This window comes from Carettochelys insculpta, chromosome 13, assembly GCF_033958435.1.
Source record: "Carettochelys insculpta isolate YL-2023 chromosome 13, ASM3395843v1, whole genome shotgun sequence".
In the NCBI taxonomy this organism is placed as follows: domain Eukaryota; kingdom Metazoa; phylum Chordata; order Testudines; family Carettochelyidae; genus Carettochelys; species Carettochelys insculpta.
In genome coordinates, this window is record NC_134149.1 from 22,935,669 (window position 1) to 22,951,901 (window position 16,233).

Here is a 16,233-nt window from a genome sequence, read left to right on the forward strand (position 1 = left end):
TGAAATGGCCATGGTTCAGTTCTGTGGGGGCCCTTGACCCATTCACCCCTGCGTGAACTGTTCCTTGAGAGAACGTTTGCCAGATTTTCCCTGAAAAACTGCAGGATCTCTTGAAATTCCCCCATGGGTCAGGCAGAAGTTTTAATTAAAGAAGGAACAGAAAATATCAGAGATGAGACACGCGAGCCACTTCTTATATCTTACACCAAATGAATGGTTGATGCTCCCAGTAGGATGGCTGTGGTTACTTTTTAGTTAAGCATCGGACCTACTGACCCACATTCAAACTAAATCAATATATTATTTACAGAGTCTGGGGCTCCAGCTCACATTCAGCTGCTAAAAGGACTCATGTAAAAAGCTTCTTGTCACATTGAAGAACCAAACACATGGAAAAAGAATCCATTTCAAAGAATCTGCAGATGAACTTAACACCTCCTTCCTTTTAAGCAATTCCCTTGGGCTGTATGCAATTTGGAGTTTAACTAAATAAAGCAAATGGCATGCAGAGAACCACCAGGAAAGTAGTGAGAGTTAATGGAAAGTCAGACACAACAGGGGTGTTTGAATGGGCCGCAGTGGAAAGTGACAGCCTAGGGTGGATCAAAATTCTGAGCTGAAATCTGGCCCAGTAAAACAACGTGGATTTGCTTTTCTCATGTATGGACTGCCTTGTGGTACTGAAAGAAAAAGAAAACAGAAGACAAAGAAATATCCTAAATCAGCCATTTAAAACAGTCAGAGAATTGAACCAAAATCAAAGGCACTGATCTAAAACATCCCTGGTGCTGAAGAAAACATAAACCAGACCTGGATTCATAGACTGGCTTCACCTTTAATAAGGATAGTTTCATGCTAATGGCAGAGAAACTTATTGTTTAATGCCAACATACCTGCTTGTTTCAAAGAAAAGTGAGTCACACCTGTTTGACAAAGTTTGGGGAATCTGGTACCCATGATACATCTGAACTCCTCGAGAGTCAACTTTGCTAACTTGGGAGACACTAATGAGCTGGCACTGCAAGTGACATTAGCATGGACCTGCAGAAGTTCCGGCTCATTAAAGCAGCACTTCTAAAATGATTCACACACTGAGGCATGGGCTACACTATGTGGCAGGGCCAGGGTGAAGGGCCCCTCAGAGGCAGCCCGAACAAGCAGAAGGGCCTGCAGGGCAATCACAGGCAGGTGGGTGGGAGATGGCTCAGCCTAATTAAAGCCAGCTGGCCCCAGTCACTGGGCAATAAGAAGCCTTTAAAACCCTTCACAGTGAGAAGGAGAGAGGGAGAGGTGAGCAGACATGCAAAGAAACTGCAGCAGTGAGAGTGAACAGGTGTGAGAGGAGCAGAGGAGAGCAGCAGGAACACCAGAGATCACAGAGGGGCCGTGTCTACACGTGCCCCAAACTTCAAAATGGCCACGCAAATGGCCATTTCGAAGTTTACTAATGGAGCGCTGAAATGCATATTCAGCACTTCATTAGCATGCGGGGGGCCGCGGCACTTTGAAATTGACGCGGCTCGCCGCCACGCGGCTCGTCCCAACGGGGCTCCTTTTGGAAAGGACCCCGCCTACTTCGAAATCCCCTTATTCCCATCAGCTCATGGGAATAAGGGGACTTCGAAGTAGGCAAGGTCCTTTCGAAAAGGAGCCCCGTTGGGACGAGCCACGCGGCAGCAAGACGCTTCAATTTCGAAGTGCCGCACCCGCCCGCATGCTAATGAAGCGCTGAATATGCATTTCAGCGCTTCATTAGTAAACTTCGAAATGGCCATTTGCATGGAGAGCAGGAGCTTTTACAGATCAAGAGTGAGGACATGGGACTGCTGTGGCCTGGAGAAGGTACCAGGGGGAATCGTGTGGGGAAGTGGCCCTGGGAGGACAGCTGCTGTGCAAAGGGCTAAGGGAGTCAGCTCCTCCCACTGGCAGCTGTGCAGGGTCCCTGGGCCAGAACCTGGCATGAGTGGGTGGGGGCTAGGTTCCCCCAGACCACTTCTTGCCCCATTGAGGGCAATAGGGCCCTTAAGTGGTCCTAATGGACTGGACAGAGGCCAGAGGCCCAGGAATAGGTCTGACTTCTTCACAACTAGAAGGTTAGTTCAAATTCAGGTGACTTAGGTCAAATTTAAAAGGAATCAGCCCACACTATAGGGTCCATTCTGCCAATTTTAAGGACTCCTAAAGTGGACGTTTGTACTTCCACCAAAATCTACCTTGCATGGTTGAATTGACCTTAGGGTAATGCAGATGGAGCACTGTGAAATTTGACATTCTTGGCCCCATGGATGTGTCCCTCAGTGCCCCAGTGTCACCACTCTGGCCATCATTTTCCACTCTGCTGCTCTCCAGGTATGCAGGAAACAGTCAGGGAAAACTTGTATTTCATTTCCTTTTTGGCCAGCATGGTGAGCAAAGCAGGCAGCACCTGAGCAGCACATATGGTAGCGAATTCCCCAGGGTAGCAAACAAGCTCCAGCATGTGATCAATCTGTGTTGGGAAAACTACAAAGCAGCAAAAGAAATGTAGACATATAAGCCAAGATCTCACAGGGCATGGAGGAAAAAGGGTACACCAGGGCTGCCCAGCAGTGCTGTGTGAAAATAAAGGAGCTCAAGCAGGCTTGCTATGAAACAAAGGAAGCAAATGGACATTCTGGGTCATCACTGCAAACATACCACTTCTATGAGAGGCTGCATGGAATTTTAGGCAGTGACCCAACCAGCGTTCCCAATCAGTCTGTGGATTCCTCTGATGAGATTCCTCAGGAAACCTCTGGTAACAGCAAGGAGGACACGGATGAGGAGGAGGAGAAGCACAATAATGGGCAGCAGATGAAGAGCTTTCAGTAGCCAGGAACTTTTTGTAATGTTGTATCTCATCCCCTCCTCTCAGGATATTTCACAGATGGACCCTGATGGTGGAGGGGTGGTGGGAGGGCAGCAGTTCTAGTGAGTTCTCATATTTAATCATGCGGTAAGTGGATGAAGGCAATTTGGTGTGATCTGTGGCTGTTGCTCTACTTACACAGCCCAGGGCTCCCAGAACTGCTGCTTGTTGTGTCTGGGGATGAAGCACTGAGCCTCCTTGCACATCTCCATAAAGCTCTGACACTGCAATACTTTGATTCTTCTCATGAGGTTGGTGGGGAGATCTGCCTTAGTCCAACCTCCTCAGTAGGACACCTTTCCATGCCGAGCCACCAGTAAGTAATTGGGAGATAAGGCACCACAGAGTAGCGCAGCACAACGACTGGCCTTGTGCCCACGCTGAATCAGCATCTGTTTCTTACCAATTTTTCTAAGTAGACTGACTTTTTCTGCAACCTAAAGGAAGCTGGGGAAGGAGTATTAAGCTACTATATAATAGCATAAGCTGCTCCACCATGCATGGACAACCCCCTCCATTCCTCAGGCTGCTAGGGGAAGGGAAATTTTCACTGTCCCAGCAGAGTGGGGGTTGGGGCGGGGTATAGGGTGCCTGAGAGAGCTGCAGGCAGGAAAGCACAAGAAACACATGTTCATAGAGCACACAGAAGCTCCCCACAAGGACAGAGCACAGTTAAATGTATGGAGGAGAACCACTCTGGAGAAGAGATGAGCTGATCCTGATGAAAGAAAAGTCCTCAGACAGCATGCAGTGAGACCCAGGATGAGTTGGTGTAGCTAGAGAGGCAGCAAACAGAGCTCCTGTGGTGCTTTGTACAGGAGCACAGAGCCCCACTGCAGCCCATGGTGAACCACATGTTGTCCTCACTGTGTTCCCTAATCTTCCCCCATTGGCACCCCAGAATTCAGGGTGGAAGGTCAAGGGCAGCCTTGCATTCTGCTTCCAGGGACTCTTCTTAGAGCAGAAGGCTAACATTCATGCACCTGTGATGGCAAAATGCCCTTGCTTACCCACTCCTAAAGTCCATTCCATGAATTCCTTTAGTGTTTCCTGAACAAAAATGATTAAGCTTGCAAAAATCAGTGTCTTTATTGTTTGTGTTGCATGTGGGGATTAGAGAGTTTTCAGGCAAGCAAACATCATTCAAGGGGCACCTCCTTAAGAGCAACAGACAGGACTCATGTTGCTCTCTGGTAATTCATAAAGCTGTTTTTCAAACCCTCCCTGATTAGCTGTGCTCTCCTTATTGCCTGGGTGCCTGGCTGCTCATAACTATTGACTGGGGCTACGTCTACACGTGCACCCAACTTCGAAATAGCTTATTTCGATGTTGCGACATCGAAATAGTCTATTTCGATGAATAACGTCTACACGTCCTCCAGGGCTGGCAACGTCGATGTTCAACTTCGACGTTGCTCAGCCCAACATCGAAATAGGCACAGCGAGGGAACGTCTACACGCCAAAGTAGCACACATCGAAATAAGGGAGCCAGGCACAGCTGCAGACAGGGTCACGGGGCGGACTCAACAGCAAGTCGCTCCCTTAAAGGGCCCCTCCCAGGCACACTTTCATTAAACAGTGCAAGATACACAGAGCCAACAACTAGTTGCAGACCCTGTATATGCAGCACGGACCCCCAGCTGCAGCAGCAGCAGCCAGAAGCCCTGGGCTAAGGGCTGCTGCCCACGGTGACCACAGAGCCCCGCAAGGGCTGGAGAGAGAGTATCTCTCAACCCCCCAGCTGATGGCCGCCATGGAGGACCCCACTATTTCGATGTTGCGGGACGCGGATCGTCTACACGTCCCTACTTCGATGTTGAACGTCGAAGTAGGGCGCTATTCCCATCCCCTCATGGGGTTAGCGACTTCGACGTCTCGCCGCCTAACGTCGATTTCAACTTCGAAATAGCGCCCAACACGTGTAGACGTGACGGGCGCTATTTCGAAGTTACTGCTGCTACTTCGAAGTAGCGTGCACGTGTAGACGCAGCTTGGGTGATCTGCCCCAGCCCTCCAACCTGGTATGAAAATTTTCCCCTTGCTCTCACATAAATAAGGAAGCACATGGCACGTTGCCACCACCAAGGGAATGTTGCCTTCACTGAGGTCTGAGTCAGGAGGCTCCTAAAACTGGCTTTTAAATGGCCAAAGGCACATTCTACCACCATTCTGCACTTGCTCAGCCTGTAGTTGAACTGTTTCTTATTGCAATCCAGGCTGCCTGTGTATGGCTTCATGGGAGCAAGGAGTAAGCTGGATCACCTAGAATCACTATTGGCATCTCCAATGGTGATTTTCTTGTCTGGAAAGAAAGTTCCATTCTGCAGCTTTCTGAACCAGACCAGAGATCCTAAAGCTGCATGTCCCTTGCATCTTTCCCTGCAATCCCACATTGATGGTGGTGAAACGGCCCTTGTGATCCACCAATGCCTGCAACACCATGGACAAGTACCTATTGTGGCTTATGTGCTGTGTGACAAAGTGGTCTGGTGCCAATGGGTATGCATTCCATCTATTGCCCCACCACAAAACCATCCACTATGTCCTGCACAGTTCCCAGAGTCACAGTCTTTCATAACAAAAGGATATCAATTACCTTTTCTACCTGGACCACAGCAGCCCCCACTGTAGATTTACCATTCCACATTGATTGCCGACTGACTCATAGCTGTCTGGTGTTGCAAGCTTCCACAAAGTAATTGCCACATGCTTCTGAAACGTCAAAGCAGGTCTCATTTTGGTATTGTAGCAGCTCAGGGCAAGGGAAAGCAATTCACAAAGTTCCATGAAACTGGCTTTATGGGTGTAGAAGTTTTGCAGCCACTGTCCATCATCCCATTCCTGCAGAACAATGCAGCTCCACCATTCTGAGCTCACTTCATGCCACCAGAAATGGCTCTCAACTGTGTACAAAGCATTGAGTGCAGCCATCCTCTTTCCATTCCTCCTCCCCAGTGTCTCCCTTTCGTGTGTGTGTGTCCTCTTTGGAATCTTCATCTCTTTGACGGCTGCTTAGGCTCTGCACATACTGCTGCACAATGCGTGAGGTGCTTGTAATATTTGCCACAACTGTTTTAAGCTGTACAGGTTCCATTCTAGCCTTGTAATGGCATATGCACGGGTATGAGAAAAAGAGTGAAAACACCTTCTGCCATTGCTTTCCAAAGGGAAAGGGAGGAGACAACTACCGTATGGCATGCTGATGACGCACACCCAGAATGACCCATGACACGCTTTTATTCCATAAGCCACTAGGACAGAGACCCACAATGTAATGGGGCAGCCAGAACTGCGGGATAGGTGCCCACAGTGCATTACTGACAAAGTCAAATCTGGCAACATTAATGGGGACTCACTCCGTTGAATTTATATACCAGTGTGGACGTGCACCTTCAACTGTACAAAACTGAGTGCTAGAAAATCTACCTAATTTGCTAGTGTAGACATACCTTAAGACAAAAACCAGTGGGGCAGCCAGGCATCTGGTTGGAGCAGTCACAACTGTGTCCATCAAGCATAGAGAATCCGTTACATTGGTTGCCAGCTCATTTGCAGAAAGCCAAAAATGCTAGTTCAACATTGCAGGATGAATGAATCCAAACACATCAGTTTCCTCTTTCTTTCTGCCCTAGGTTTTGGACAGGGAACCAATTTTTATCACTACTCCATTTCTTCCTCTGTGGAAGGAATCAGACAGTTTGGATTCTGATCCCATCTTTGCCACAAATGTCCCATGTGACCTTGGGCAACTTACTTACCCCTCTGTGCCTCACTTTCTTGTTCAGTAAAATGACAACAAGTAATACTTCTGGAATCAGTTGAAGCTGAGCCAGTCTCAGGCAGAAGGTGTGTGATTCTGCACATTTTACAATATTTCTTAGGGACTGAGAGAAGTTGTACAACATTTTTCATTGCAATTAAAAGGGCCAGATTCTCTGTATGCCTGATGACAGCCTGACTGTTACTGGTCTGTCTTGAAATGCTGAAGACAAATGCAAATGGCAGTCCATCTTCCATCTACTGGGGCTGATTACAAACAGACATAGAAGGGTGTGTTTGCAGCTGGATACAAATTTTGAGCAATTTTAAAGGCAGGGCTCAGAATTCAAATCTGTGATTTGGGTTCCCATTTGGGTCTGATGGTGCTAAAAGCTCAAACTGCTCAAGACATGTCAGTATCAGTAGTAGAAATGTCAGGAGAGCAGCAGTACTCTTGAGATTTTTCACTAATCTGAACTGGATTTTGAAAACAGAATCCCTTCTGCATTTGTATCCAACATGGGACAAAATCCAAAGGAGTAGCTGGAACCAAATGTTTGTATCTAGACCCCACTCACAATAGACATTGAGAGAACTCATATCTGAAGCTCCTCTTCTGGGCCATCTCTGAATCCAGTATTAGAACACTATTTCATTAACAGGGTAGCATGCAATTGACTTTTGCAAACTGGGACCTTGCCTGTGCAGTCTTGAGGATTATTCACATATCAGGTATCATTTCTCTATGTCTTCATATTCCAGTGATTTAATAAGTAAATTACTTCTGCAACTCCATTGGTTTGACACGGATCCTTTCAAACAGATCTGCCTGCCAAGCAAGCAGAATGTTCATTATTTCAGGAGACACACAAGAAGTGCAGTAATTCTGACTCCCCATTGGAGGTCACCCTAGCATAACAACTCAGACAAAAACCATTGCAAAACCCCACTAAGAGGAATTAGATTTTTCTCAGGGAAGTGCTTGCAACTTCAAACACAGCAGTTCCATTTAAAGAGAGGTGTTTGTTAGGTTACTGTACTGACTGAGTGGCACTGCTTCCACATGCAACAATTGCTACCCCAAAGCCAAATGCCTGCCAAACAATTCAGCTAACTCCTTCCTTTTAGATCTGTGGAGTCGGCTGGGGTTTTACAGCAGTGTGTCAATCTGAAACAAATGGGTACTGACTGCAGCTGGGCACTGAGGCATATGTCAGCCTTCACCTTCAGGTTGAAAAAGCTGACTGTTTCAGCATGTATAGCTGCAGGTTGAGGTTTTAATCCTAGAGGCCTTGTGTTCAGCCCCTGCAGAGGACAACACAGCGCACTTGGACAGGGGTGAGGAACAGTTTTTAGAGTGGAGCGCTAAGAGCTGTTGAGTCCAGCTGCGTATAATGGAAACCACTTCAAGACAGGAGGTGCTGCTCCCATGCACCCCTAGTTCCAGCACCTATGCCCTTGGAGATGGAAGTGCCTCTTTGGCTATGGCCTGGGGACAGCATGGATAGCAGAAATATAGACTTTCCTCAGATGCTGGTCTTTCATTGTGCGTTCCTTCCCCTCCTGAAGGAAAGGAGTGTGGGAAAGAAGATGGCTCAGGCATAATGGCTCTTTTAGTCCTTTCCTCTAACTGTCAGGAAATCCAATTAGTGCTGTTTGCAAAGCTGTGCTTGTAGTGTGGGCACCTGTCTGGTAGCAACTGGACTCAGAGTTGCTATTTAGGTCATAAATGGCCACAAAAGTGGTATCAAATGGCAACAGTTTTGCTCCCCACTGATTTGATCTGCATTTGAACCAGTGACCTAAAGTTCCATAGCACAAAATCACAGATTTTCAAGCCAGAAGGAATATCAGTCTTGAACACAGTAGAGAGTCTCCAAATCCCTTCAGCTGGCGTAAGAAGAAAGAAACAAGGTGCTCATGTAGAAACGAGACATGGCAAGGTGCAATATCACCACTCTGGTGCACTTGCATAGCTACATTTTGCCCTCTTCTGCCACAATGGGCCTGTGGCTGCTTCTTGTCCTGTTGGACAATTCTACCCTCCAAAGCATGCACAAGTCCCAAAGGCAATTGGAAATGCTCTGCATGCTGATTTAAGAGTAGAATTAGGCCCCGGTTAATAGGTCACTTGCGTGCACAGATAGCTGCAGCATGCTCTACCAAGAGGGAAAAGATAGAGACCTGCCTAACACTTCAGTGCTGTACCATAGGGGAAATTACCTCCTTACCCCAGCTGGTGACCATATCATGGGTCAAGAGCCCTAATTTTGAATCCTAAACAAAGTCACTGTAAGCAGTATCTGTATTCATGGGAACCATCTTCTAAACCTTATGGGAACCATATTAAAGTTTGTATGATTGGGCAGATACAAGGCGATTTCAGTCTCCAGGACTGTCCCCTCTCCCCAGTACTTCTTTTCAGAGAAAACTACTGTACACTTAAAAATACAACCTTAAAAAGATTCACAAAACAAAGCAAGCAGTCCTGTAGCACCTTAAAGACTAACAAATTTATTTATTAGGTAATTAGCTTTCATGCAAAAGATCCACTTTTTCTGCTCCAGAATCTGAAGAATTGGGTCTTTCCCACAAAAGCTCATTAACTAATATTTAAAATTGCTAGTCTTTAAGGTACTATTGGACTGCTTGTTTTGTTTTGTGAAGATACAGGCTAACACAGTTACCCCTTTGAGATTTAAAACGATTGACTCATATCAGGCAGTAATAAAATCTGTCATTCTGGGCAGATTTATTTTATAAATAAAATAGATTTATTTATAGGCCAGGGCTCATTTCATTCTAGTTCCTTTACCTTCCCAATCATTCTTATTTTATAATTAAGTTAATCCGAGCCCCCTTGCAATGAAGAAAAGAGGACAGCTGGAAAGGAAGGGTGGATGGGAAAGGGTTTGCCCACTAGCGGGATTGCTGCCCAGACAGAGTGAGCTGTCTCCCCTCAGTCTGACTACAAGTGTTTTGTTTCTTGATGTTTTACAGCTTTTCTGCCATTACCTAAATGCCAACATTTGAACTAACCTGCAACTGGATCACCTAAGGTTGCAACCTTGCAAGCTAGACAGACTTAAACTAAGAGCTTGGTAGGATGGGAGAACCAAGGCTGCTGCAGTACGTAGTGATGGAAATTCACTCCTGGTTCACACTGGGAAAGTAGGTTACTAGAACTATGTCATTCAGGGGCATAGGCACCGACTTTATAGATGCTCTAAGGCTGAAGCAACCATGGGGGGGAAAATGGTGGATGCTTAGGACCCACTGACATCCAGCTCCCCCATACCCAACCATCTTCCCAGCTACAGGCAGCCCCAACAGTCAGCTCTCCTCCCTCTCCTGCTGCTTCCTGTCTGCCATGATCACATGTTCCAAGGCAAGTTGGAGGAACGGGAATGGAAAAAGGCAGGGCAGGGTTGGGGACAGGGAGAGGTGGGGCAGAAGGGGTGGAGTGTGGGCAGGACCTGGGGCTGAGCACCCCCAGGCATAGGAAAAACTTAGCACCTATAATGAGGAGCATGAAAAATCCACTTCCATGGGCACAGCAGTCACAGCAATCTAAACCCAGGCGTACACAACAGCAGGCTGACAGGAGAATTCTCCCTTCAATCCAGCAACCGCCTCTTGGGGCCGTGAAGTACTTGCACCAGAGAGGAGAAGCCCTGGCATTCATAAGTAACGTCTTCATGGAAGCGCTACAATGACATTTGTCTAGCAATACAGCCACACCACTGAAGCATTTTAAGTCTAGACATGCCCTCAGCAAGTGGCAACCCTTCCTGCCCATCAGTACTAAGGCAACATATAGGGATGTGTCTAATTATTATATATATATATATATATATATATATATATATATAAAACGAGCTGCTCACTGTATTACACAGGCCCTGCTAGTGACTGGACCACAGACGATACGAGTCTACAAATGCTAAGTGCCAGCAGACAGAGGCATTGGATTTTGGGTTTTAGATCTCCCTAGAAGGGGTCAACATCTAGACAAACTGTGATGGTGATTGTTACACTTATGATGTGAGGGGCACAGTGGTGTTGGAAGTGCTATCTTGTTTGCAAGAGTAGGGCTGTTAAACCCAATATGTCAATAATAGTGACTTGATGCGGTTCCAATAGAAGTGATTACATGATGCCTCCTCAGGCTTCTTGTGAACTTTCATCAGGATATGGGGTTCTCCACTCCCACTCCAAAACTGTGTACTCAAACAACTGCTAAATTGCACACCAGAGGTGAGCACATTTCAGGAGTGGATTGAGTTACTCTCTTCCTTTGGTCTAATCTTTCCTTTTGTTTCTCCTTCTCCCTGCCTTCCTAACAGGCAAGTGGGACTTTTTAAAATCTCACGCCTTTTCAAAATGGCTCCAGCCTAAAATAATACCTAGCCTCCAGCCTTTTGCTAAAAATAGACATAATGAAAATAAATCATGAGACTGCAGTGATTCCTAACATGAGGTACTTGAAGGTTTTGATTCTGTCCTCCAGATGGCTGTAGAGAATAGACTCTATTCAGCTGACAGAAACCCAAGCACTGACAGCAATGCTAGAGCATCTAAGATAGTGTTGCTATAGCAATCTCAGTCCTGCTTCACGAGTGATTTATGAAAGATATAGTTAGGATGAGACACTTCCCAGAATACACACACACCTCCTAGAGCTGGAAGGGACCTCAGGAGGTCATCTAGTCCAGTCACCTGCTCTCTTGACAGGACCAAGCACCACCCCGACATCTATTTGCCCCAATCCCTAAATAGCCTCCTGAAGGATTAAACTCCCACTGCAGGGCTTAGCAAGCTAAGGCTCAAACCACTGAGCTATCCCTCCCCAACACACTAACCATTAGGCTATTTGCCCCCACATAACAAGAGTTCTTCTAGCTGCTGCTGTTAGAATGATGAGTGAACAGAGGCTGACTGGAACCTGAATGTAGTTAACAGCATCTGTCCCCCAACCCTGAGCAGTCAGGACTTTGTTCCCAATTCCCTGAGGAGGCTTGAGCATCCTCTTAGTTACTGCAAAGCTACAAGAAGGGATTTCCCCTTATGGTGTCCTCAGTGCCTTTCCTGTCCAGAAAAAAGATGTACACTGGTCTCTGTGTGAGACGAACGTCATCTCCATGGGAACGGAGCAGGATGCCACAAAGCCCACAGCACTACAGAGGAAATTAAATTATCTGTCCCAGCAATATAACCCTCCAGGGTATTCAACTGCCTGGCAGGACAGTCAGGTTCAGGAACAGATGTAGAAAGGGTGATTGTTAGGGGATGCTTGTTCAGATTTGCACAAAGCCTGCGTAGCCCGAGTTCAGTCACATGCCGCGTGCATAAAAGCTTGTTATAGTGCTCCAGAAATACTGCCAATTTCAGATTTTCATGCCCAAGCCAACTTGCTGTTGTCCGCACCTAAGGTGCTACTCACACAATCACTCACGGGGATGTGAGGGAGTGGGAAAGGGGGCAGGACACAAGAATGTTTGAAAAAAAAAAACCTGTGGTCGACGCCTTTTAAAATATTTGCCCTGAACATAATGGGATTATTTCAGGAGGTCTGAATTAATTCATCTGACCATCCTGAGCAGGAAGTGACATCTCAGCAAACCACTGCCAGCTGCTTTTCAGTCATTTGCTCTGCATCTTGTGTTTCTAGAGTTGTGGGGGACTTTTTAAAAAGAGTTTAAAAACTAAACACACTTTCAGCTTTATTTAAGATGGACTCAGTGAACAGAGATGAGCTGGAATGTTGGCAAAGCTGAGCCAAGCCTTGCAGACCTGGCGATCCCATACCAAAGGGAAGGGCTCAGCTGTTGTCATCTGCTCCTCTCTTTGGCTACAATTATACGACAGCCCTCTGTCAACAGAAGTCACTGTTGGAAGAGATTTCCCAACAAAACTTCTGTCAATAGAGTGCGGTCACACACTAAAGCAACAGACCAGCCGGACTGCCCCACTGCTCCCTTGACAAAACAGGTGTACAGAAGCACAGCAGACAGGGCTGTCCATTGTTCTGGATGCACTGTCTGTCAAGAGAAGGCCCCCTACAGCATCCACGTAGCTTTTTTTTTTCCACATAACCTGTCCACAAAAGGCGCTCTTCCTCATCTGGGAGAGGCAGAAGGTTGTCAGTGGAAGTGCCAACTTTTGTTGAGATATTGTCAACAAAATGAGTTTTGTGTGTGGATGTCCCACCAGTTTTGTCAACAAAAGTTTCTAGTGCAGCCATAGCCTTTGTTCCCATGATCCCTTTCCTCCACAGAGAGAAGGGAAAGCCCCCCAGGTTCTCCAGTTCCCTCTTTCAGCTTCTCTCTTCCTTCTGAATTCTGATTAAGTATGAACAACAAATGAACACATATGAAGAAAAAATGCTGTCGGAGACCAGGCTACCAATACTCCTGTTCCCACCCCTCACAATCATAGGGAACCTGACACGTTATGGACAGTCACCCAGTCCTTGATCAGGGCTGCAAAGAAAGTTACCCAACACATCCTCACACCACTCAGAAAACTCATCTCTTAGCATATACTTTGCAGGAGAAATATTCCCTTCCAACCCCAGACTAGGTGGTAGATCAAACAGACAAGAGGAAAAAATAAAAAAAAGCTCAAAACAAAAGAAGGCTGGGAGATTCTGTGGGGACCGTCCCCTGGAGTCTCTCTAAACACTTCCCTGGTTATTAAAGACTTGGGGAGGCTATGTAGAGAGGAGAATAATTATGGTCTCCCAGCTCAGTGGGCTGGCATGATGGACACCTTCTAGTCCCATGGAGTGTTGGTCCAATGGCCTTTTGTTTTTATGTACAGTAACCCAATTTAAAATATTCACCATTAGAACAGTAATGAATTTCACTCTTTTCCTTATCTCCAAATGTTCTCGAGCAGCTTTCAAATTTTATCATACAAGTTATTCAGAACCAAATCGCTCAAAACTATAGGTCAAAATTTCTTGCCGTCTGCAGCATGCCTGCAAGCGGTATACTGGGAGAATTTTAAGTTCACCTTATGTTAGTGTGAATTGGTTGCACAGATCACATGCCATTGTTTCTGTTCCCTGTTTATCAGTCTAATCCAATGTTTAATGCAGTGAGGGGCCATAGTAACTGGTCTGTGGGGCCCTGTCACATAACGGCATTCCTCACTTTATGGAGGGTTCCAGAAGCAGTCACCAACAGGGAAGTCTCTGTCAGTTTGGCTGGGAACCCCATCATTAATATGGAGGCAGAGGCACTCCTGTGTCGCTAGCAAATCCCCACCTATATGGATTTTGGGGGTTTGTGGGTTCTAGGGACAGAACCCTTCCCACATTCATCCCACAGGGACAGCCTCCCCCTGTCCAACTCTCCCCCAGACTTTCCCCTCCACCACCCTACAGAGATATAAGAAACTCCACACAAGATAAATCTCATAGTTAATTCCCAGTGGCAAGGTGAGAGGGGGACCCAGCTTGGCCCTGGAAGGAGTGGGGCCCAAAGACATTCGGCCCTCAGAGCTGCCCAGACCGCGGCGCCAGGCTCCCACTCCTTGCTCCCTTCCGGCCACACACAGCCAAAGAGGTGCTGCTGAATCAATTCAAAGAGGCCCAGAACTCCAGCTGCTGAGGCTGCTACTTTGGCAGCAACAGTGGCGGCAGCTCCAGGCCCCTTGGAAATTCTGGGCTTGGGGGCAATTGCCACCGTTACCTCCCACTGTTGGTGGGCCTGTTAATTCCTCTTCTCCCCACCGCAACCCTCGTATGCTTTTCTTCCAACACAGAATCAGAGAATCACAGATGACTAGAACTGGAAGGGACGTCAAGTGGTCATCAAGGTCAGTCCCCTGCCCTTTTGGCGGGAGAAAGCTCCATCTGTATCATCCCTTTTAGATATTTATCAAACTTGTTTTTAATTATCTCCAGTGACGGAGATTCCACAACCACCCAAGGCAATTTATTCCAGTACTTAACTACACAGACAGGAAATTTTTCCTGATGTCCAATCTAAACCTTACATGCTGCAATTTGAGCCCATTACTTCTTGTCCTAGCATCAAAGGCTATGGAGAATAATTTTTCTCCCTCCCCCTTTTAACACTCTTTTAGGTACCTGAAAACTGCTATCATGTCCCCTTCTCAGCCTTCTCTTTTCCAAACCAAACAAACCCAATCTTCTCTCATATTTTTAAGATCTTCAGTCATTTTAGTAGCTCTTTTTCCAGACTCTTTCCAATTTCTCCACATCTTTCCTAAAATGTGGTGCTGAGAACTGGAAACAGTGCTCCAGCTGAGGCCTAATCAGTGCAGAGTGGAAGAATTACTTTTAGTGTCTTGCTCACATCACTCCTTTTAACACATTCCAGGATCATGTTTGCTTTTTTTGCAATAGTGTCATACTGATGACTCCTACTCAGCTTGTGGTCCACTATGACCAGGACAGCCCTTTCTGCGGTACTCCTTCCTACACAGTCACTTTCCATTTTGCATGTGTGAAACCAATTGATCCAAAGTATAGTACTTTGCATTTGTCGTTATTGGACTTCATCCTATTTTCCTCACACCATTTCTCCACTTTGTCCAGATCATTTTGAATTCTGACCCTATCCTCCAAAACACTAGCAACACCCCTCAGCTTGATATCATCTGCAAACTTGATAAGTATACACTCTATGCCATTACCTAAAGCATTGATGAAGATCTTGAACAGAGCAGGCCCCAAAACTGACCCCTGTGGAACCCCACTTGTTATTCCCCTCCAGCATGACTGTGAACTATTAATAACTGCTCTCTGCCAATGCTCATCCAACCAGTTACATACCCAGCTGATAGTAGCCACATCTAGGTTGCATTTCCCTAGTTTACTGATAAGAAGGTCATGCGATACAGTGTCAAATGCTTTACTAGCATTTTTCACTATCTTTTCTCTCTCTCTTGCTCTCTCTCCACTCCCATCCTTCTCTATATTATGCACATTCACTAATTCTTCCCTAAAGTAGGTCTAAACTCATATTAACATCAGTCCATAGTTTTATACAAGACAGTAGTACCACAAAGCTACACAGTAGCCATAATATTCCATCCCAGCAATCTCTGCCACTCCATGTAAGGACATTTTATAAGTGATTTACTTGCAGGCCTGGATCAAGGCATTTGGAATCCTGGGTTCAGAGTCTCCCTGGCAACTCTACGGAAGTTTAGAACCAGACTGTTCCTCGCACCATGTGTGTCAGGCCTTCTCAATTACTGTTGGCCACAAAGAGAAGATATCCTTAAACTTTGTCTGTGGTTTTACAAAGATGAGTCTGATCCAATTCAGAGCTGGAAACTCACTCCCATCCCAACGACAGCTCCCCACCTCTGACGTTTGGATCCACACCTGAATTCCGTATCTCAGGCCAATCAGCAACTTTAAAATTCTGGAGGATTTAAGATCTAAGTACTACTGTAGAGCTGAGCCATTGCTGCAAATGGAGATAGAATGGCTGAGTCTACATTGCCCAGTGTGTATGTAATGTTTGGTGAGGAGGACATGAAAACTCAGTTGTTTTTAGCCTCCCAGAGATTTCCTTGCAATATTCATGATAGTTCATATCTCATT

The 16,233-nt window shown here is 46.2% G+C and overlaps 2 protein-coding genes across 3 annotated transcripts in view; both read right to left on the reverse strand.

Moving 5' to 3' along the window:
- Positions 1–5,538, reverse strand: part of ARHGEF9 (Cdc42 guanine nucleotide exchange factor 9) — a 383,799-nt gene extending 378,261 nt beyond the window's left edge. Inside the window, exon 1 of the mRNA XM_075008221.1 lies at positions 5,485–5,538. The gene's annotated coding sequence lies outside the window, so the exon portion shown is untranslated. The remainder of the gene's footprint in view (positions 1–5,484) is intronic.
- Positions 5,539–7,247: 1,709 nt separating this feature from the next.
- AMER1 (APC membrane recruitment protein 1) overlaps positions 7,248–16,233 on the reverse strand; it is a 42,215-nt gene continuing 33,229 nt past the window's right edge. Inside the window, exon 4 of one of the 2 annotated variants that reach the window (XM_075008233.1) lies at positions 7,248–7,476. In XM_075008233.1, coding sequence (XP_074864334.1) covers positions 7,463–7,476 — 14 coding nt within the window. In that variant the 3' untranslated portion in view covers positions 7,248–7,462. The remainder of the gene's footprint in view (positions 7,477–16,233) is intronic. The other variant, XR_012647393.1, reaches the window with a different exon arrangement.